Source organism: Mus caroli, chromosome 11 (assembly GCF_900094665.2).
Source record: "Mus caroli chromosome 11, CAROLI_EIJ_v1.1, whole genome shotgun sequence".
Taxonomy (NCBI): Eukaryota; Metazoa; Chordata; class Mammalia; order Rodentia; family Muridae; genus Mus; species Mus caroli.
Genome location: NC_034580.1, coordinates 41,059,404 through 41,081,364, shown reverse-complemented (window position 1 = coordinate 41,081,364; position 21,961 = coordinate 41,059,404). Strand labels below are relative to the sequence as shown.

The 21,961-nt window shown below is 42.5% G+C and overlaps 1 protein-coding gene across 2 annotated transcripts in view; it reads right to left on the bottom strand.

Annotated features, from left to right (window-relative positions):
- Nucleotides 1-6,083: 6,083 nt before the first annotated feature.
- The window catches only part of Clint1 (clathrin interactor 1), a 58,193-nt gene continuing 42,315 nt past the window's right edge, over nucleotides 6,084-21,961 (bottom strand). Inside the window, exons 7-12 of one of the 2 annotated variants that reach the window (XM_021176535.2) lie at nucleotides 21,450-21,696; nucleotides 20,437-20,506; nucleotides 13,207-13,281; nucleotides 10,040-10,326; nucleotides 8,458-8,662; nucleotides 6,084-7,522 (exon numbers count right to left, since the gene is read on the bottom strand). In XM_021176535.2, coding sequence (XP_021032194.1) covers nucleotides 7,176-7,522; nucleotides 8,458-8,662; nucleotides 10,040-10,326; nucleotides 13,207-13,281; nucleotides 20,437-20,506; nucleotides 21,450-21,696 — 1,231 coding nt within the window. In that variant the 3' untranslated portion in view covers nucleotides 6,084-7,175. The remainder of the gene's footprint in view (nucleotides 7,523-8,457; nucleotides 8,663-10,039; nucleotides 10,327-13,206; nucleotides 13,282-20,436; nucleotides 20,507-21,449; nucleotides 21,697-21,961) is intronic. The other variant, XM_021176537.1, reaches the window with a different exon arrangement.

The window sequence follows — 21,961 nt, the reverse complement described above, 5'->3', positions numbered from 1 at the left end:
TATTCTCTCAAAATACCTCACAATACTCTGATGAGAACAGAGCCATGATGAGAATGGAACCAAGGAAGGGCTCGTGTTGCATTGTGGAAGTGCGGAGTCCTCTAGGTCCCATTTCTCACCTGGGATAGACTTGACCCAGGAATGGAAGCCTGACCCCAGTCAACACCCAGGCCATTGTCTGCATAGGGCGGGGGTGGGCTGGGGTGGGGTGGGGTGTAAGGGAGTCCCTCAAAAGGATCCAACAAACAATGGCTCCAAGTGTCTCGTCCCTAGGTGTCACGCTAAGCATTTCTAGCTCACAAGGAGAGGCAGAGAACCAACCCTATGTAGACATGCGCCTACCTTTCTCTAGTAGAGATGAGGCTTTTAGAGCCTTAGTGAACATGTAATGTAGGAGAGCCAAATGGAAGACTTTTTTTTTTTTTTTTTTTGAGACAGGGTTTCTCTGTGTAGCCCTTGCTGTCCTGGAACTCACTCTGTAGACCAGGCTGGCCCCGAACTCAGAAATCCACCTGTCTCTGCCTCCCAAGTGCTGTTTTTTTGTTTGTTTGTTTGTTTGTTTTTGTTTGTTTGTCTGTTTTTTAAACACAGACATTGTAAACTTCCAGTTAGGGACTCAGAAAGGAACAAAGTTATACAAGGGAAACTTGGCCAGCAGTCTGGGAAAGGTTTTAGAACTGAGAAGACAGAGGCAATATGGACTCATTGTTAACCTCCCCAACTCAATTCAGTGTGGCAGCGACATTGCGTCCGATCTTATTTGACGCTGACAAAGATTGTTTCTGCTTTACATCTATTGGTTTATTAATGGTCTGGAGCCTCTTAGGTTGATGAATATTCATTAGGTAGCCAGCTGTTAGGAGGTTCCCAGATGTCGAATGTAACTCGGTCTTGGAACATTATTTTCCCCTTCCTTATCGGGGAAAATAAAGTAATCGAGGCTTTATTAAAGAACTGGTTAATTACTAAATAAGTACCTTATGGCGTCCTTTTATCATTCAAATCCAAGAGTTCTTGGGAATACTAAAAAATGGGTGAAGACAGTGTCTAGGAGGTAACATTTATTACACACACAGAGATAGGTGCTGTACTCAGAGCTCCACGTTAGAGGAACTGAGGGTATGTGAAATTTTTTTAAAAGTATTACATTTTATTTATCTGTGAGCATCCATTCCCCAGGCGTGTGTGGAGGTCAGAGAATGACTTTCTCTTTCCACCATGCAGGTCCTATGGATCGAACTTGGGAGCTCAGACTAGGCAGCAGGCATCTTTACCTACTGCGTGAGTGTTCTTGCTGGTTGCTATATGATAAGTTCTTAACTATTTTTGTGGGCCGGGCGGTGGTGGCGCACGCCTTTAATCCCAGCACCCGGGAGGCAGAGGCAGGCGGATTTCTGAGTTCGAGGCCAGCCTGGTCTACAAAGTGAGTTCCTGGATAGCCAGGGCTACACAGAGAAACCCTGTCTTGCAAAACAAAACAAAACAAAAAACCCAAAACAACAAAAAAAAATATTTTTGTTTATTTTTGGTTTTGCTTTTTTCAAGACAGGGGTTCTCTGTGTAGCGTTTGGCTGTCCTGGAACACTTTCTGTAGAACAGGCTGGCCTAAACTCAGAGGTCTGTCTGCCTTTCTCCTGGGCTGGGGCTGTGCCACCACCGTCCAGCTATGAAAGTTCGTTAAGTATTTTTCTGTTACAAAATCCTTTATTGGTTCATTACAGAGATTAAGTCTAAAGGACAAAACTGGCAAGCAAACCAAGTAAATTAAGATCAAAGTTCTTTAATATTTCTTTTATTTAACCTTATTACCTTTAATACCTTTAATCCTGGCACTCTGGAGGAAAGTCTCCAAGCTGGTCTACACCTGCACCCTTTCTCACCAAACCAAGCAGGCAAGGAACCAAAACCCCCAAGCCAAACAAACCAAACCACCTGCCGAGTGTGGTGTCGAGTATCTGTAACCCCAGCTATGAAGAGGTCTAAACAAAAGAACCATGAATTTCAGGCCAACCTGGGCAATATAGCAAGACATCCAGTCTTGAAAAAAACAATCCAGGCCTATAATCCCTGTTGCTTTTGAGGGTGTGGCAGGATTGTAGGCTCAAGACCTGCTTCAGCTACAAAGTGACTTCACTTAGTGAAGAAAAATAACATTTAATAAAATATATAGGATATACTTTAACAGTGGTTCTCAACCTGTGGGTTGCAACCCTTTTTGGGGTCCCATTTCAGATATTTACAATTCAAAACAGTAAGCAAAAATAGCAACAAAATAATTTTATGGTTGAAGGTCACCACAACATAAGGAACTGTATTAAATGGTCATGAATTTAGGAAGGTTGAGAATGACGGATATAGAACATCACATTTTTAATGTTCTATTCACCAAAAATAAATTCTACATCTACACTACAAAGTAGTTTCCAAATGAAGCACTTAGATGAGGATTTCCAGGTAGCATTGTCTAGACTTCCAAGTGGCATTGTCTTCCCACAGCAAACTCCTGGCCTGACTGGGCTACTGGGTGACTGTATATTAGCAGTCTTGGCTTGGAATACTCAACTCTTTTAGAACTATTTAACAATTTCTGCCTTGCCTATTCTTTATGGCAAGGAGATAGTATTCCACTAGCGTTGAGAATGAAGGGAATTGAGTGGACCAGGGGCTCAGCCCGGAGCTCAGATGTTAGTGCCGCTGAGCGACTGCAGCAGCCACAGGTGAACACTTTTTGAGGTCTTTCTTTTTTCTTATGGTTTATTGTAAAGGGGTCCTGAAACCACAGAGCTTCATTCATCACCCAATCTCATTATAAACTAGGAAACACATGTGCTCGGGTATTTAAAGACTTTAGTTCCAAGATGTAAGGTGAGGAAAAAAAAAAAAAGGAAAAGGAAAAAGAAGGGTCTCATATTGTTTGAGTTATTTCAAGAAAGCAAGCCCATTTTTGCCTATCAAGACTTCAGATCTCTCCCAAATTTGTGGGAAGCTAAACTTTAGAACTGGCATTTGATCCCCCACCTACCACTTTAAAGGAAGACAGGAATTATAGCCGTAGTGAGTCAGAGGTAAATAAAAACTCTTCCATGGATTTTTTTTTGTTTTGTTTTGTTTTTTCGAGACAGGGTTTCTCTGTGTAGCCCTGGCTGTCCTGGCACTCACTTTGTAGACCAGGCTGGCCTCGAACTCAGAAATCCGCCTGCCTCTGCCTCCCGAGTGCTGGGACTAAAGGCGTGCGCCACCACGCCCGGCTGGATTTTTCTCCTTTTGGTCTTTGTACATAATCACTTACCTGGATATCAAGAGTTAAGACCTTAGTAAACAAGATTTCTAGAATTCAAATAACACACCTGAGATCTCTACAGCTAATAAAAGCAAGGGCTGGTGTGGTGGAGCACACCTGCAACGCCAACAAGGAGGCGGCTGAGCTAGCTCTGGATCATCCTGGGCTACATAATGAGTTGGAGGGCAGCCTAGGCTACACCAGGCTGTCTCAAAAGTAAGTAAACTAGCAGGAAATAGCCTGCAGATCTCAGACCAAAAGTTGAGTGTCTCTGTCTCCTGGACATCTCCATTTCCATGGTAAATACGTATGGAGTCATAACATTTCCCCTGACAGTTAAAAAATATAAATAGTGGTGTTAAATTCATGAAGGCAGCATAACTGCCAATTATTACAGTTATTATTAGTGGCCCAAGACACTGGGCCTTTCTGAAGGACTTGCTTTTAGGAACTTTGGAATTTTGCTGTGTCAATTAAGTGACATCACAGGAAGTGGAGAGAAACCGGAGCAAAAGGAGTTGGTATCGGGAGCATATTTGCGTAAGTGAATCGGAAGGCAGAGACACACCCAGGGTGGGTGGGTCCCTGCTGGTTTATTTAATCACCAAGAGGCAAGACGTGGACTTCATTTTAGAAAAATTAATCAGGGCACAGATACATTAAATACTGATTGAGCTCGAAAAGGGGGATCTCATATATTTGCTTTCAAACGTGTATGTGTGTCACTGAGGGATCCTACCCAGAACCTTACATTCTCTACTACCTTTAAAAACAAAACTTTTTGTCATAGTCCAAGTTTGCCAGCCGGGCTTTGAACTTGGACTCTCCTGCAATCTGGTATTGTATGTTTGGACTATTAGATCCAGCTCCAAGCAAATAGGTTTTCCTCCATCACTACACTGCCACACAGGCGAGCTGAAACAAAAGCCAGTGTATTTCTGAAATCCATTTAACATGTTCAATACAAACTTCACTTCCGATTATCTTAGCTATAAAACTGTATCGTAATGATTGATCACCGTAGACAGTGGAAAGCCGACAATGCAATCTACCACTCTGTGAGTACTTGAGGAAGAAGCAAAGTGCTGACCCGAATATCCAACTCTAAATTAACTGAAGGGCCCAGTTCTTGGGATTACCTCCAAGCTAGTATCACCTAGGTGATGGCATGCTTTCCTGTTCGTGGGTGTATGTGCACATGTGTAGGTGCCTGTGGAGGTCGGAAGAGGGTGCCAGATGCCTTGGAACTGGAGTGACAGGTAGCTGTGAGCTGCAGAGTACTGGGAACCCACTTCCAGTCCTCACAGTTGGAACTGCTGAGCCATCGTCTCTCCAGCCCTGACTCAGAGGTTTAAACAAAGGGAAGCTGAATGAAGTGCAGCAAAGAGGACCACATAATATCTTTATTCCATGACTGTGTGTGCATGCTACCACACAAATGATCAGAGGAAAACTGCAGTCAGTTCTCACCGTGTACTTTTAATGAGTTCTGGGGATGGGACTCACATCAGGCTGGAGTGGCAAGCACTTGATTGCTTGAGGCATCTCACTGGTCTTATTCATACACATGCACACACACATCCTAACTTATTTTGCACGTATTTGTGAATGGATGTAGGTGTCTGTGAAGGTGTGAGGACAGCTTGTGGGATGTGGTTCTTTGCACCCACTGTGTGGGTCCTGAACTCTGGTCAGCGTGCAAATGCCCCAACTCACTGAGCCTCCGCATGTGGCTATTTTTATGGTTCTTAAAGCCATTAGAGAAAGGAAAACTAAAAGTTTGAGGTGGGCCTTGCTATGCAGGGAGACATCTCAAAAGGCCAAATGAACTGGAGAGGCCCTCATTGAGGAAGCACTTGGCAAAAACCACTTTGGATATGGCAAAGTAGTATTTAGTCCAAGGAGAAAGGGGAAAGGGGCCCTTTATGTCCACAGAGACACGGCAAAGGAAAGCCAGGGCTGGAAAATGTGTTGAGGTAAACACTATTAGAAAAATCCAACCCAACAACACAGCAAAACAGGCTCAGGTATGAAATATTTACTTCCTTTAAGAACTATATATATTTGAGAAAGTGAAGACCTATTTCTTAATTAAGAATAAGTGAAGATTATAGGGTTCAATCGTAAATGCAGACAGCCTACCCCACTGCCAGCAGAGGTTGGCTGGACTGCTATGAAGTAACAACAGTTGAAAGCTCCCATTCTTTGAAACTAATTTAAACACACAGAATTGTTGAAAGATTAAAAACCGCAGTCAGCTAATTACACCCTCTCTCATCTCTTATTCAGCAAATGAATCACTTTTCCTTCCCACTTAGCTGAAGTACATGGATTTCTGCCTAATTAGAAATGTTGTAGATGGGACATTAGCGAGCGCAGAGCAGAGCAGGGTGTCTCTGCTGCTTCATGTTTAATTCCTGACAGTAGAGCCTGATAGGAGAGAATAGAGAAGTCATTAAATAATTTTAAATTATTTATAAAAATTACTTTGCCCAAATTATAATTATTTTTCCCCCAATGGCCTCGTGTCTAGTGGATGAGAAAAGAGGCGGGCCCACGTTGGTTTTAATGAATGTTTTAATGTTATATAGAACAGAACATCATGAATACAATGGAAACAAAGTTGTATCAATTCAATAAAAAAAATTTCAACATAAAGTAGGGGAGGTAATAATTTGATACTTATAGTATTTATTTTAAAAAATATTCCCAGCTTGAGGTTGAAACATTTAATTTTGCATTCCAAACTCTAGCATCATGATTTTCATGTGAGCGTAATGCAGAATCACAGCAGGAAAAAAAATTAATTAATTTCCTTTATTTGTCATTAAATCAATAAAATCTCTGACTGCTACAGGTCTCCTTTAATAATATATATCGAACTTCTATTGGAACCATATTGCTAATGCGGTATTACACACTCAAAACGCAAACAAAATGAATACAGTATAAAATCTAAATGTGAAATTGCTGAGTCCTAACATGTACATTTAACTTAAGGTTTTAATGTAGTTTTACCTTTCAATTTTTTGAAAAGACACCAAAAAAGATAAAAATAAATATTTTTCTCTTTTGACTGTTTCTGACTTGAATGATGGCTACAAGGCTATGCACAGGAAACAGCTTTGCCAAGTCAGTCACTGCAAAGGGCAGTGAACAACTGCCACAGACAAGACAACACAGAGTCTTCCTTCTTCGTCTGTTAAAGGAAACCGCCGAGCAGTCCTGAGAAAGGCTTCCCAGTTCTGCACAGGGTCACTGCAGGAGACATGGGCGAAGTCTCACAGCTACGGACAGCTGCGGAAGAGGGGTCAAATCCATGGAAACTCAGATGGTAGTTAGCAGCACTGCTGGAGTCTTGGCAAAAGCACACACATCCAGTTACCTCTGATTTAGCCATAATCACATATGTATGCCTTTTTTTTGGACAAAAATATATATTTTTATAAAAAACTGATCATCCAACTTTACTGATTTCATCTATGGACTTGAGAGTGGTAGTAAAGGAACAGACCCAATCATGACAAGGCGATTGAGGGACAGAAAAATCAAGTTCCTCAGGGAGAAAGAAGTATAAAGTTAAGAGAGTGAAGCACACATACTCAGCCCCATCCGTGCCAGGCCTCCCACAGACTACGCTGTGACATGGGCTCTCCGACCCAGAGAGACTCTCGTGACCCTCACCCCATTAGGAGCGGATCTTCACTGGGGAAAGCGATCCTGACTGCCTCATCTGAAGTGCTCTTGCATCGCTTCTGAAACAGCAGCCTTTTTGGTTCTTTATGTGGGTTATTTAATTAACTGATAAAAGAAAAGGGAACTGCTTAGCATCTTCCATCCCAACATCACCTACTGCAGTTATAGAGTCTTCTTCCACTCGCTCCGGTACAGCCTTTTATTTGCTAAAGTTGGCAAAGTTTGCAAAGGCATCTTGCTTGGGTTGCACAGTTCCAGAAGGCATGGCCATGCTGGGCATGCCCATTCCCATGGTGCCCGACAAGCCCATCCCCGAGGCCGACATCCCCATGTTCATGTTCATGCCCACCATGCCCTGGCTCATCCCTGCGGTGTTCCCCAGAGGGGCCATCCCCATGGTGCCCGTCATTACCCCGGGCATGTTCACAGGCATGGGTCCCCCCATGAGAGGGTTAGTTTGAGGCCGGACAGGAAGCATGTTTGACGGACAACTGAGGTTCACAGCTCCAAAACTTTGCGTCATCACATTCACAGGCTGTTGCATATCTACAAGAAGAAAGGAGAAAAAAAACTGACTTCAGGTTTTTCTGACTTGTCAATATCCAATAAGGCAATTAATCTGCCCTGATTACACTCAACAAATATTCAGTGGATGTTGGCCTGGTCACCTAGAGATGTAGAAACAGCAAGAGTGGGAGAAACATGACCCAAAAACATTCCTACAAAATCCATTGCTGACCCAATAAATGGTCCACAGTCAGGGTCTACCAAAGCCTTAGAAAAGTTCCTATCTCTGACTCAGAGAGTTGTAAGAAGGAAACGTAAACATACAGAATGTATACAAATTTAAATCTATTTGTAGTTTAAAAAGCTGAAAATAATTTAAATGACCAACAAGGGAAACTGTACACTGGTATGAGGGGATAATTTAAAAATCACTTTTCTCTGACACAGGAAAAGAATCCCTTATATTTATATCATTAAGTGGGAAGAGCAAGAAAGATCACAGCACAGACATCCACCCATCCCTCAGCATCTCGAGATAAAAGAACAGCCATGAGGCAGGGTCCCTGTGCTAGGGAGTTCACATGGTTTGCAAACATCGCTGCATGGTGATTCTGGGAAAAATCACTTTCTGTTTTGGAGCACCATGGAGAGTCTGCTGCTGTAGGGATGCTAGGCAAGAGCTAGCCCTTGAGTTACATCTCGCTTCCCCGGTGTTTAACACAGTCTTTCCATGTATTTTAGCTGTCCTTGAACTCACAGATCATATCACAACCAGAAGCACAGTACAGAGTCAGTGTGCCAGTGGCAAGGGTGTCAACACTAAGCAGAAAGATCTTAGGTGAATACGGTTACCTTCACATACATCCCTACCCATCCCCAGTATATTCATCTATTATTATTTTAATACTTAAAGAAGTCCTGTAGTCAGGGTAAAAATCTATGAAGCACAGGTGGGGGCATTTGAGGTGACTTACTCTGTTGTTGAATCATTGTATTAAGCGATGGCTGCTGGGGCTTGGAAGGCTGCATACCAGGTAGTAAGTTGTCTAGGCTGATGTTGACACTGGGGTCAGACCAAGTAGAGGGCAGGGTTTTGCTGGCCGACTTCTGGACCATATCTGTATTCTGATTATAGAGAGGGTTAGGCTTCTGCAGCACTGCACTAACATTCTGCAGAGGCTGGAAGAGAAAAGGATGCTCTGGAAATGAAGTACCAGCTGCTCAGGTATCAGATGACAACTTCATCAGATAACCACGGATGCCTTATACTAAGACTTCAATGCCAAGATACTTTATTTTCCATCCCACTCACTGACCCACTCCTGGTCTTAAACAGGGCCTTCTGAAGACTTGGGTATGATCGCATAATCCAATGTTCAGTCCTGTAGAAGCCACCATCTCTGACAAATGCCCTGGTCAATAACCAACTTCAGGTTAATATAGCTACCCACCTCAGGAAAACAGAGTTACTGAGTAGGAAGCAAAGGGCAGTGCCTGGACAGGGAGCAGAGACCTACCAGCTGGGTGAACACAACTGAAGCCGGAGGACAGAAAGAATGCAGGTCTGTCTGCTCGTGGCATAAAGCCCAAGCATCAAGAGGCAAATGGCCGTGGCAGGGCCTGACTGGCATTTCCTGGCTCTGTGCACCTCCACTGCCTCGAGTGGGCACCATCAGTGGCTCAGGAAACACATGTGGACTGATAGAAGGAACTCAGGAGAAAGAAGCAGAGGTGCGTGGTGGCTGCTAAAAATGACTTTTAAAGGGACAGAAGAAAAGGAATGGATGACAAGAAATGAGAAGTCTACCAAGGTGAAGTGCTGGAGGAGGACACGGTGGCTGAAAGAAGGCCACTGGCCTCTCAGTCACCGCTCTGCTTCTTTCTTCCCTTCCTTCATCCCAATACCCCAAAAGACGAGGATCTATACATTAAAACAAGGGGTTAGCATAGAAACGTATCAGTGACTCAGCCATAGCTAGCAAACCCCAAGTACAACTTATTTTCCAACTATGTTCAAGTCTAAGATACTGTTATGCAAAAATCTTAACTCTTATTTAAAGTTTAACATGAATTAAAAACCTCTCACGAGTTTTTCTGTGTTAAAATGAAGGTTGTCAACAAGCCGGGAACAGGTATCATCCATCACTGGATTTTCTACTTGAACAACAATGCACAGCGACACAAAACTATCCCAACAGAGCTTATTAACTATTTTCCATGAATCACACAACATATCTATTCCCCAAAATCAATGTTTAAACACAACTAAATACTAATTGGTGGTAACCCACCAGACTTCAGCACGTCTCTCTGTGTAAGGGACTGCAAATAGGTAAGATTGCCCTGCCTTCTAGAACATATATAAGACCCAATGGGTGAAAAGTGCAACCTACAGCATGTCCCGTGCAGTCCTGTGTCACCTAAAGGTGTTTAGCCCACACTGGACTATAGGGTGGGGGAGGAGTCAGTTCGTGCTGTCTTACACTAACTCATCATGCTATTAGACATTCTAGTACTAGTGTAAGCAACAATTCCCAAGGGAAACAGACAACTTACCTGTGATCTGGACATGGGCAAACCAAGTCCCACGGTGTTAGTGCTCATGAGAGAGAAATTCATACTCTGGGAAGACGTCATGGTTGCCTGGGATGAGCCCATAAGATCAAACAGGTCTGCCGAGTTTGAGGCAGCGGGCGGTGGGCCTAAAGCTGGCTGTGAAGCACTGATAAGCTCCACAGCCGACTGCGGGGCACTGCCGAAGAGCTCACCACCAGAAGCCACAGGGCCTGATGGGGCTTGGTTGAAGGCACTCCAGTCACCAAAGTCGCCATTGCCACTTGTTGCTGTTATCAAGACAGAAAGAAGGCAAGGGTGAGAGGCATTCTGAAGTGCCCAGAGCAAATGTAAGCTATATGAACTGCAACTAACTGAAGCTGATGGGAGCCCATGCAGGTTAGCATCTACAGGCCCCAGCGCCATCTGGACATAATCCTTCCTGATGAATATTACAAGAGTGTTCCAAGGTGGCAAAGAAAAGTTAGAACTCTCAAAGTAAAACCCACCTCTTGGCAGACCTGTGCATGATACACAAAAAGCACCATGAAATCACACAACGAAGTCTGCATCAGCTAAACACATGGGACACATGGGAGGAGATTCTAAACTGGTGAACTTCCTGTGGGAGTGGAGAGGTACTCCACAATTAGAGTCCCAGCTTTGCTCATTTAGAAGGTTCAAAAAGAAATCAGCCTGCAATTTATACCTACGTAATTTGCAAAGCCTCACGTTCATGATCTATAATTTAATAAGAACAAAATAAACCATGGAGAATAAGAAGCTAATAAAATAACATGTGAACACTTAATACATTTGTGTTAGGAGGTCTCACTCTGGTTTTTTCCCACTGACTACGCATGGGCTACTTCTAAGAACAATCTCCAGTGTGCTGACTGCTCAGTATATTTCAATAAAAAGCAAGGGGAACTCTTGTTAGTTTGAATTTGAAATGCAAGCTGAAGGGGTAGGTATTAAAGACTTGGTCTGCAATCTGCAGCACAGAGAAGCGACTGGGTGATAGCTGTGCTCAGCGCGTCAGTGAGCCAGTCTAGATGAGCTCATACAGGGTAAGCCATTAGGAGGTGGAGCCAGGCTGGAGGAAGGGTGTGCCTTTGAAGGGCATATTTGGCTCTGCCTGGCAGCCTCTCCACTTCCATTCTAAAGACAGTAAGTAGCCTTTCTAATCCAGGCCCACCCACAAGCCTATTTATTTAATTTATATAAATACATTGTAGGTGTCTTCAGACACACTAGAAGAGAGCATAAGATCTCATTACCGATTGTTGTGAGGCACCATGTGGTTGCTGGGAATTGAACTCCGGACCTCTGGAAGTACAGCCAGTGCTCTTACCCACTGAGCCATCTCTCCAGCCCTAGGCCCAACTCTTAAGTCTATATTGTAAAGATGGAGTAATGCCATGTGTCATCATCTGAGGTTTGATATTATTACACTGGGTTAACTTGTGTCATCATCTGAGGTTTGATATTATTACACTGGGTTAACTTGGGCAGTCCATGTGAGTCCGCCACCCAGACTGTTGTGTCCATCCTCTGGAAAAGCCACATACAGCACATGATCTGAACTACGCTCATTAGATAAGCAAGTCATGTTTAAACATTACTTTGTCCAGGCTACACATGACTCCAAGTAAATCAATCTTTCCTTTAGGAAGGGACAAAAGCATGACTATGAGTCTGTGGCAGTTGAGAAGGTAGAGAGTGAAGAAATGGCCATTTAAGGGTGGTCATCTGGAAGTGTTAAATACACAGTCCTCACAATGATCTTTATAGTTTGGAGATTCGTGTCCAGCCTAAAAGGTAAGCACCACAGTAACACTGGCTCACGATGCTAAGTATCAGAAGAGCTCAGTCATGTTGCAGGTCACACTCCTCTATTACTAGCGTAGAATGCAGCATGCTTGGGAGAGGAACCGCAAGCTCTGTACGCAGGTTCATGTAAGAGTGGCTACTGCTCTTTACTCGGGCTCTTACTAGAACCTGCTTTACTCTTTACAAGACACTCTAGTAACCATTCTACATTAGCTCTGAATCAACATAAACTTTCTACTGATTTTCCTTCCATTTGTAGGATCCACTACGCAGAGTTTATGGGTGGAACCAGGGCAAAACGTGCTGCCCCATCTGAAAACTCAGTCCGAAGATGATTCATCACGCAAGGATGTGCTTTCTAATGGGCAGCCACTGTTCAGAAATGATTAATCTTTGTTGTGGGCTTAGCACCTGTGCGGTGGTGATGAGACTGCATTAATCACACATACACTGATAGAGATGTATGGGAAGGCTGCACTAACATATTCAAGTTATTTGCATACTAGACAACTTCATATACAAAAACTCATCAAGGATTACCCAGGGAGCTTGTAATACTAGGGCATGTTTACCTTCCACTTTGATGTGCCCACAGTAAGGTACCAGCCTTACTATGGCCCTGCAGTCCCTGAATGAAGCCTAACAACTCTAGCTTGGGGGAAATACTCAGATTTTATAGAAGGAGACTGTCAAAATAATACAAAACCACACTCAAAGCTACACTTTTCCTCCCTAACTCCCACATTAGATAAATTCAATCCAGATTATTTGAACAGCAATAGAGTCTATATGAACTGAAGAGTAACTCTAACTCAATTATATAATATTTTGCCCAGCCCCGCCTCATGCTTCTGATTCTTATAGCTCTTTTTATATTGATCTCTCATACTGTAGACGACCCAGATTCTATGAAAAAAAAAAAATCACCATTCTTTCATAACCTCTTAGTCTGTACTTCCATGCGTCCACAGATAACCTGTCTATCTGAGGAGCATGGAGGTGCTGCTCGTCCTGAGGTGAGACAGCTGCCCATTTTCATTCCTGGAGAATCAGGCCAACTACTGTAAACACCAATTGCTACATCTTTGCTCTAGAGTAAGATCCTGTGTCCTTCCACTCACCCCTGCAAGACTGAACGAGAATATCATGAGTACGGGTAGCTTTGTGGCCTCGGTTAGCACACAACTAAGGTAATTCATCTGGCATAGCAAAGACACTGGCCCAATAAATGTCTTGTGCATAACTGACTGGGAAATATGAAACGATACATTCTACAAGGATTAAAAAAGCCAAGTAATGGCTCTGTTTGTGTCAACTTTTCACACAGCATCTCATACCTTGGGAAGGGAAATTGCCTGATGCAGCAGCTGAGCCAAAGTCAGCAAATCCCCCGAATAAATCAGCTGATCCACCTAGAAGGCAAGATGGGGAGGATGTTTAAAACAGCTCGAGTTGTGCGATAATTACCAACAATTTTAAACAGGAGTCCTTTTTAAGCAACACACAAAAATATGCAACAGGAGAGGTCTATTGGCTGTTACACATGGGCTGGCCTGCTCTCCTGTGGTTCTGGTTCTCTCTGCCATCTTTCTTGGATACTCAAGACTTTTTATCATTTCCTCTTCCAGTTTTTAAAACCTTATTTTACATACACATTATATATTATATATATGTTATTATAAATGTGTACATACACATATATTACATATATTACCTTTATAAATGAATGGAATCACACATTGAAATTAACTAGACTCAAAATCTGTACATGCCAATGGAATTCTATACAGTTAGAATAGCCATTCTCAACCTGCGGATCTTCACACTGCATTTTAGATTTTTTTTTTTTTTTTTGGTTTTTCAAGACAGGGTTTCTCTGTATAGCCCTGGCTGTCCTGCTGGAACTCACTCTGTAGACCAGGCTAGCCTTGAACTCAGAAATCTGCCTGCCTCTGCCTCCCGAGTGCTGGGATCAAAGGCGTGTGCCACCACTGCCCGGCCCATTTTAGATTTTTAAAGAAAAAGAAAATTCCATGTCAGAGTTAACACCAGAAAAAACATTAACATAAAACAAAGAACCAGACAGTCACACACACACAAGGGGTGGGGAGTCTATACATTTCAAAATTAAAAACATGTTTACTTTTATTTATGTGTATGTGTGTACTGTGTGAGTACATGCCACATGTATGCAGGTGCCCAAGGAGATCAGAAGAAGGTATTGGGTCTCCTTGGAACTGGAGTTGTAGGATACTATGATGTGGATGCTAAGAACTGGACTTGGGTCCTCTGCAAGAGCAGTATGTGTTCTTAACCACTGAGTCATCTCTCCTGCCCCCATATGCCAATGTTTGAAAAACAAAAATTTGGGGAAAAACTTAAAGTTGGTTTGCATTAAAATCACTGTGAACGGCGAGTGGGAAAGGCCTCTGGGCGAGGCCGGGAGGGTAGTTTCCCACGTGCTCACTCTACATAGGATTAACACTGTAACACACAAAGGAAAAAAATTCAGCTTTTGGTATTTATTTACTTATTATTAGTGTACATAAGTAGATTTTATAGAAGGAGACTGTCAAAATAATACAAACCACACTCAAAGCTACACTTTTCCTCCCTAACTCCCACATTAGATAAATTCAATCCAGATTATTTGAACAGCAATAGAGTCTATATGAACTGAAGAGTAACTCTAACTCAATTACATAATATTTTGCCCAGCCCCGCCTCATGCTTCTGATTCTTATAGCTCTTTTTATATTGGTCTCTTACACTGTAGATGACCCAGATTCTATGAAAATGCTATGACATACACACAGAAGTCACAGGTTGGACCCAAGGATCAACTCAGGTCATCAGGCTTGTGTAATGTGAGCAGCCACCCTGTCAGCCCTTGTTACTATTGCAGAACAGCTATTTTTAAAATGGCAAAATCACAGCCACTAGGTCAATCTCCTATGCACAGTTTGTATTTATAAACAGTACAGTGAGAGGTTTACTTTTATCAACAGTGTGTGCTACTGTGCTTTTAAGTGTTAGTACTGTTTTCTTCTACATAAATGATTAACAAACCACAGACCTAAAACTTTAAGCTGCTGGCTTTGTTTTTTGTCCTTAAAGTTTCACCTGCGAGCCAGAGCCTGCGAAGCCTAAAGCAGCAGATCCATCAGAGCACTTTACTGTTATAGGAACACAGCTGCTTAGCCTGCAGTGCTCACAAACTTGCCAGGTGGGACTGCAACATCTGGGCAACACTCAAACACCACCAGGGACAGCCTCCAACATCTGGTGCCATTTCTGATTGTTTTATCGCTGCGAGACATTCTATGGCAGCTGCTCCACTCAGCTGGGTTAATTAAAGTGTAACCCCGCCCACTCCTTCTTAGATGGCTGGCTCAATAAAGGGAAGAATCCGTTTCCAATACATGTCTGTTGCTCCTTCTTTTTAATGTACACTTATGCAGTCAACTATCAGCAGGCATAACTAATACCTTCTTCCGTCCCCATACTCCATTACCACACTTACTGATATAACCTCACAGCAGCCAGGTAGTGCCAACCACAGGCCCTGCACTCCTACCGACAACAGCTCATGTTGCTATTTTACAATTCATCCAAAGGACAGTATCAAAGTGATTTGGTTTTTTTTGTTTGTTTGTTTTCTTTCTTACAGGTATACTGAACATGATAAAGTGCTATGAGCACAAAGAGCAGCGAGCTAAATGTGTATATCGCAGACAGGAACATATTCATAAAAACGGGGAAATGAATGCTGCAGAGAGTAGGTGCTTAACATATGTTTGTTTTCTGTTCCTTTATGTTAAACATTTTGATAAAGTATACTGCTAATAAAATGCTAATTTCTATTAACAGTAAAGGATACAAAAACAGATTATATTAATTTGCTCCATCCAAACAGTGAATAAACAATATGGAGAAAATTTCATGCTCAGCCAAGTACAGACCTTCAAATCTGAACTAGTCTAAGTCACAAAGAAGAATCTATGCTGGAGATCAAAGCAGCAAGGAACGGATTTTAAGAAGCTTTTCCTGAACACGGTATTTCAGGTGTATCTGATCCCCCTTCTCCGACCCACATGAAGACTATACACATCAAAAGTCAACAGCAGCTCCTACCCCACTCATGTGACCTCAGGAAGGAGCAGTGAGGGGCACACATGCTCTCTGGCACAGATTTGACATTTTCTGAAGCACCACAAAACTACCTTGAACTGTCAGAAGCCTTTCAGAAATTAAAAACCCATTTCTAAAGGGGCAAGGTTCTCCTAGGAGGGACAAGCATGTGCCTCTGTTCCAGCTCCTCCCACACCACCTCTACGGAAGTACAGAAGACCATCAAAGCGTGCTGCATGCAGAAGGCTGCTGCTGCCTTTCCTGCAGATTCCCACACGAGCACTGTCATTACAAACAAACCAAATCCACCCGCCTCTCCAGGCCAGCAAGGAGGTTATTTATTTCCTTACCAGCTGGGACTATGAATTTTCCAGAACAATACTGGGAACAAGAAAAATATGGTCAGACAGTGCTTGAAATACAAACGAAAAAAAAGCATATAGAGTTTATTCCAATGCATTAAAAACTGAAGAGTCCTAATATATATAAAGTAAGTGACTAATTTCTAAATAATCAGTAAGAACAAATATCTCCACTAGAGAAAAAAAGGAGCCCAGACCATCAATAGGCAAAGTCACAACTGGCCTATAAAATACATGTTCAAACACAGTACTCAAAAAACGTAATGTGATTCTCTCCTCATCAAAGACTTTGAGAGGCAGGACTACCTCAGTTTGGAACACAAAAGAATTTAGGAAAAACCTCAAGCTAAAACGCTGAAGTGCAGAAGAAATGAGGGTCACTTGGTTAATGACTTTATTACAGACGATGTGTAACTGACAGCAAGTGCTTCTGGAGACAAGCAGAAGGAGGTCAGAAGGAAAGCTGTCCTCAACCAGAAGCCACAAAGCTTTGCCACACAACAAATGCTAGTCTGTCTCACTGAATCCGCACACACTCCATCTGGGAGGCAGTGCGCAGAGGTCACCTGAGCAGCAGGGAAGCCAATGTAGCAGGAGCAGAGGGCTACGTGGCAAAGTCTCATCTTAAAAACATTTTACAAATAATATTTACTAAACATTTTTATAGTTACCTTTGTGTATTGGATTTGGGACAAATTGTTCTCCACATTTAAAAATTCATCGTCATCATCATCAGTGAAACAAACCACTACCAACTTCCAGTAAACAGAGCTTAAAGAGCTTGCACTCAAATGCAAGATGACTGACTGAGGCCGCCCCACTGTGCTTCCAATCCATATAAAATGCAGCTAGGTTCAAATGATAAGGAGTAATTTGGACTTGATACATTTTCAGTCCTTAAAAAATGTTTTTAAGCCTGGGAAACGTGATGGCAGTGCACGCCTTTAATCCGAGCACTTGTGAGGCAGAGGCAAGCAGATCTGAGTTCGAGGTCAGCCTGGTCTACAGAGTGAGATCCAGGACAGCCAGGGCTACACAGAGAACCCCTGTTTTGTACTAAGCCCTATTAACACAGTTTTTCTAGTTGTACTGGTGACATGCTTCTCTCCACTCTCACTCAAGAGACATCCAGCTTGTGGAACAGTAAGTTAAGACCTAAATTCCTTAGTCACAAAGGGACAAGGCCTCCGCGGTTGACTCACACTGACTGAAAGAGAAATGGGATGCTTTAGCGTTCTATTCTTACTTGGCTTAGTTTCTAATTTTAATACCTATTTCCTAGCACTGACTTAGGAAAACGTTCTGTAGCGGCACTGAAACAGCACCTCTAGAAGACTGTAACTGTAACGGAAGATTATGATGGAGCATGTATCAAAACAATCTCAAGAACAAGATGACACACAGCCTAGGTTTCACATATGCAGTTATAAATTTGGTCAGATAGTCTACAGATTTTAATCAAATATTTTAGCAGATATTCTGTAAAATGCTAGCAATGAAGATGTAAACACACACACACACACACACACACACACACACACACGGCTATGGAGATGCTCATCTGCTGAGGGGGCCCCATGAGCAGATGCTTACCTCACTGGTGGTCTGTGGCCCTATTACTTGCATGGGAGTCTTATTATACATACAGGACATCTGGCAGGTCCTTACACAGTCTCATGTGCAAGTGCTAGTTTTTAAATTTAACTTCCTTCTGTAGCAGAACTTCATTTAAGATCCACGGCTAAATATATATTTCAAATGAAGTTATTAAAAAGTAATTCTGATGTCAAACCATGTTCAGTTGCTTTTGAGATAATATTAAGCTAAATTTTAAGGCCAAAAAACCTTGCAGATTTCATTTAAATTCTGCCTCAGTTACTATATTAACTGTTATATGTATATAAGTCAGTCTACCATTTACACCAGAGAAGAAAAAACACTCAAAGGGTTCTTTCTGCTCAAAGCAATTTTCTGTTCAAAGAAATCTTGGGTCACAGAGGAGGAAAGTCATGGCATACAGATGATCTTCCCAGTTACTTAATTCTTTGACTTAAACGGGGCCCTTTCATAGTTCGTGCCAGGAAGTCCAAAATAACTGCTATTCTGTGACACATTAGATGGCTGTATGCTAACTACCAGTTCGCACTGTAGCTCAAATCTTAAATATACAGAGACAGCACCCAGTGGCTGTTCAGACACCCAGGGCAGTGTTCTGCTGCTGTGAGTGGCAACCTCTCTAGGTCACAGTCATTGTAGAATAGTGACAGAAGGATCTCAGAACCAGGTCAAACCAGATGCCTTGCAAGTTTATTCCTAGGCCAGTACGTTCATGACAACATGAGAGAAAGAAAAGAACTGGTGGTTTTACAATCACTAATCTATTTGTGAAAAGCAATTTATATCACGGACTTGTGCTTAAAGCAAAAAGCAAGTCCGAAGAAAACAGTTTTGCTTTTGGGAATTATTTACACAACTTGAAAAACAGCTGCACTTTGGACATTAGTTCAACCTGCATCCTGCTCATCTATATTTGAATGTAATCAACTTTAAAGAGCCTCAGAAAAACTATCCTTAAAAAGGTCTTACCTTGAGCTATTTTTATTGAAGTACAGTAGTTTATTAAGACTCTAATCATCAAGTGCAGTCCTATGGTATCAAAGTTGTTAGGAATTACTCAAAGTTTAGCACACACTGGAGATCACAAGAAGAAATCCTTAGTCTTACCACCGAGACAGATGCTGTCCACTGTTCAATGTGATGGTCTCCCCCTTCTCTCTCTCTCTGACAGATCCGGGTATTTTGCCCAGGTTGCCTGGAAACCCTCTCAACTCTGCTTGCCAAGAGCTGCAGGTACAGGCATGTGCACTCCACCCTGGCCACAGCCCTCTTACAATATGCTTGTTGGGAAGTCAGTTATACACATATTCATATAATGCTCCCTTCCCTGCAAAGCACCCAGCATGTTTATAACTAGGTAATTACAGTCAATTATTGCCCTTTGACTGACGATTACTTCCTTTGACTTCTCCAAGAGCCTAAGAATTCCAGTGCCTGGGTCAGCACACATTCGCTGACAGGTGAAAAGAAGTAATGAGCATTTATCTGCTTTGACAACCACGATGAAGGGTTAGGGCACGTAACAAAAGCATACAGAGTAACACATATTTTTATAAAGGAAAATTTAAAAGGTGAATGCTAATGTAAATTTTCACATCTGCAAAATTTATCTTAACAGCTTAAACATGCAAACAACAAACTCTTTGTGAAACAAACTCTTTGTGAAAAATGTCATCAACATATTAGACTCTGAAGGAGGAAGCAGTATGGAGAGGAGAGGAAGCCCTGTAAACTGAGACATGTCACAGTGATCTGAGGTCACATGTACCAGTCACTGAGACTTGTTGACTACAACCAACAGTTTTTCCTCTCAAGGCCTAAAGGTCAGAAGGTTTAAAACTAGGTGAGATCTTTTTAAAGCTTGGAGAAATGGGTGTATGAATGTAAGACCAAGAAAGCAAAGGTAACCCACATACTCACTTATAGGCACCAAAGAAATTAGGGTAAGAGGTTACCAAATTCTCACCTTCTTCCTGTTAGGCACTCAAATAATTCTCTCCAAATAGCAGAGAATGCTCATTAATTTCACATTAGTAAATCCAGGAAGTATTTCTGCAGGACTGTAGAGTCCAGAGTCACACAAATGCTTGGCAAATGCTCTACTAAGAAACCCCAGACCCCTTTCTAAGTTTTATTTTGAGACAAAGCCTCTTTGTTCACACTAACCTTAAATTTGTGACCATCCTCAATGATTACAGGACTGCATAACCATACCTGGTAAATCATTTATCTCCCTACATAGCCCTGGCTGTCTTGGTACCCACTGTGTAAGACCAAGCTGGCCTTGACCTCTCAGAGATCCACCTGCCTCTGCTTCCCAAGTGCTAGGATTAAAGGTGTGCACCACCATACCCCACTAGAACTTTTTTTCTTTTTTAATTCCATCTTTCACATAGCACTAAAAAGAGAAAACCAGAAGCATAGTTGCTAGAAAGATGAGGCCCCTGTTGAGCTTACCTGCTGACTGGCCACTGCCATCAAACAGGTCAACGAGGTCCCCCGAGGACTTGCTGCTCGGCACCGATGGCTGAAACAGCGGAAACAGTGAGCAAGGTTAATAGACCTCCAGTGTCAACCCCAATTTTGACAGAAATCCTGCAATCATCTAAACAAGGTGAGATTTAGATTTCTAAAAAAAGTAATTGGCCTTGAATCCTTACAGAGAAGGAGCACTTTATATAATAAGCACCGTGGAATTCTAATAGGTATGTCTTTTCCCCCCCAAATATGCTTTTTTTTCCATCAGTCTTAAAATATTTTATTAAGGAAACATATATGTGTGTATGTGTGCACACGTGTGCAGGTCACTTGGGGTTCAAAGGAAGGCATCAGATCCCCAGGAGCCGGAGTATGTACATCACATGTGGTTGTGCGCTATCTGACGTGGGCCAGTGACAACAGTGCACCATTTCCCAACCCTTCAAAAAACACGGTCTGCCCAGGGTGGTCTGGAACCCAATCTCACTGCCTTTGATCCTAAGTGCTGGAATTATAGGCATGCATGACCAAACCAGGTTCTAACATTTGATTTTTTCTCTAACGCACTTCTCCTCATATTGCATTTCAATCTGGAAAAACGTGCACTTCACACTAACCATGTTACAGTGCTAGCTAGCTGCTCTTTATCCTTTCTTCAACCATGCTTCCCCTAGAGACTGCAGCTGAGATCAGCCATGAGATGGAGGCAGATGGCCTACCCTGGGATTCACAACCTCCCCATGTGCACGGCAGTGTCATTTCTACATAGACACGAAAAGTACTAAGTACTTTTTACAAAGTACATAGACAGTCTCAGCCCTGCAACAGGTTTCTTATCTAAAGAGAGCTGCTATTCATGACTGAGCAGGGTATGCCAGATGATCTATAATTGATATGAGTGATGAAAAGGCCCCAGTTTACTAAGGCAGGAATTCAGGAAAACAGTTTAGAGAATACGACAAACACGCCATATAGACCTATGTTGTCCGCACCTTGGCTGACGACTGAGGCGTGTGGGTTGAAGCATTCTGATCTGGGCTGGCTTTGTCCCCTGTGTAATGTGCTGCTGCTCCAAGATCAATGGTTTTGGAAGGGTTTGCTGTGCGCTTGTGCCGGGTTGTGGTGGTCTCTGTGGCCTGTGTGATGTGGATATGCTTCGTCGTCACCGTTTCCTCTTCATCTTTGAATTCACCTTTGGGAGATCTGCCTCTTCTTGCTTTCTTTTCCTCATCACTGTCACTAAGAGATATTAAAAATGAAACAACGTAATGAGGCTTGGGATTACTGTAAGAAGGAGCCCTTAGCGATTTGAGTGAAGGAATTCAAATGTGCTAACTCCAAAACTCTACATGTTGTTTGACAGGATCGACACAGTATTATTTAGGCGGCTGAATAACGATGCACATGTGTGAGGGAGGGAAGAGAGATGTTCGAAATTCCCCAGTTAAGTCTAAAATACACCTAAGGGGAGGGCGATATGCAAAAAATGCCTAAAATACCTCAG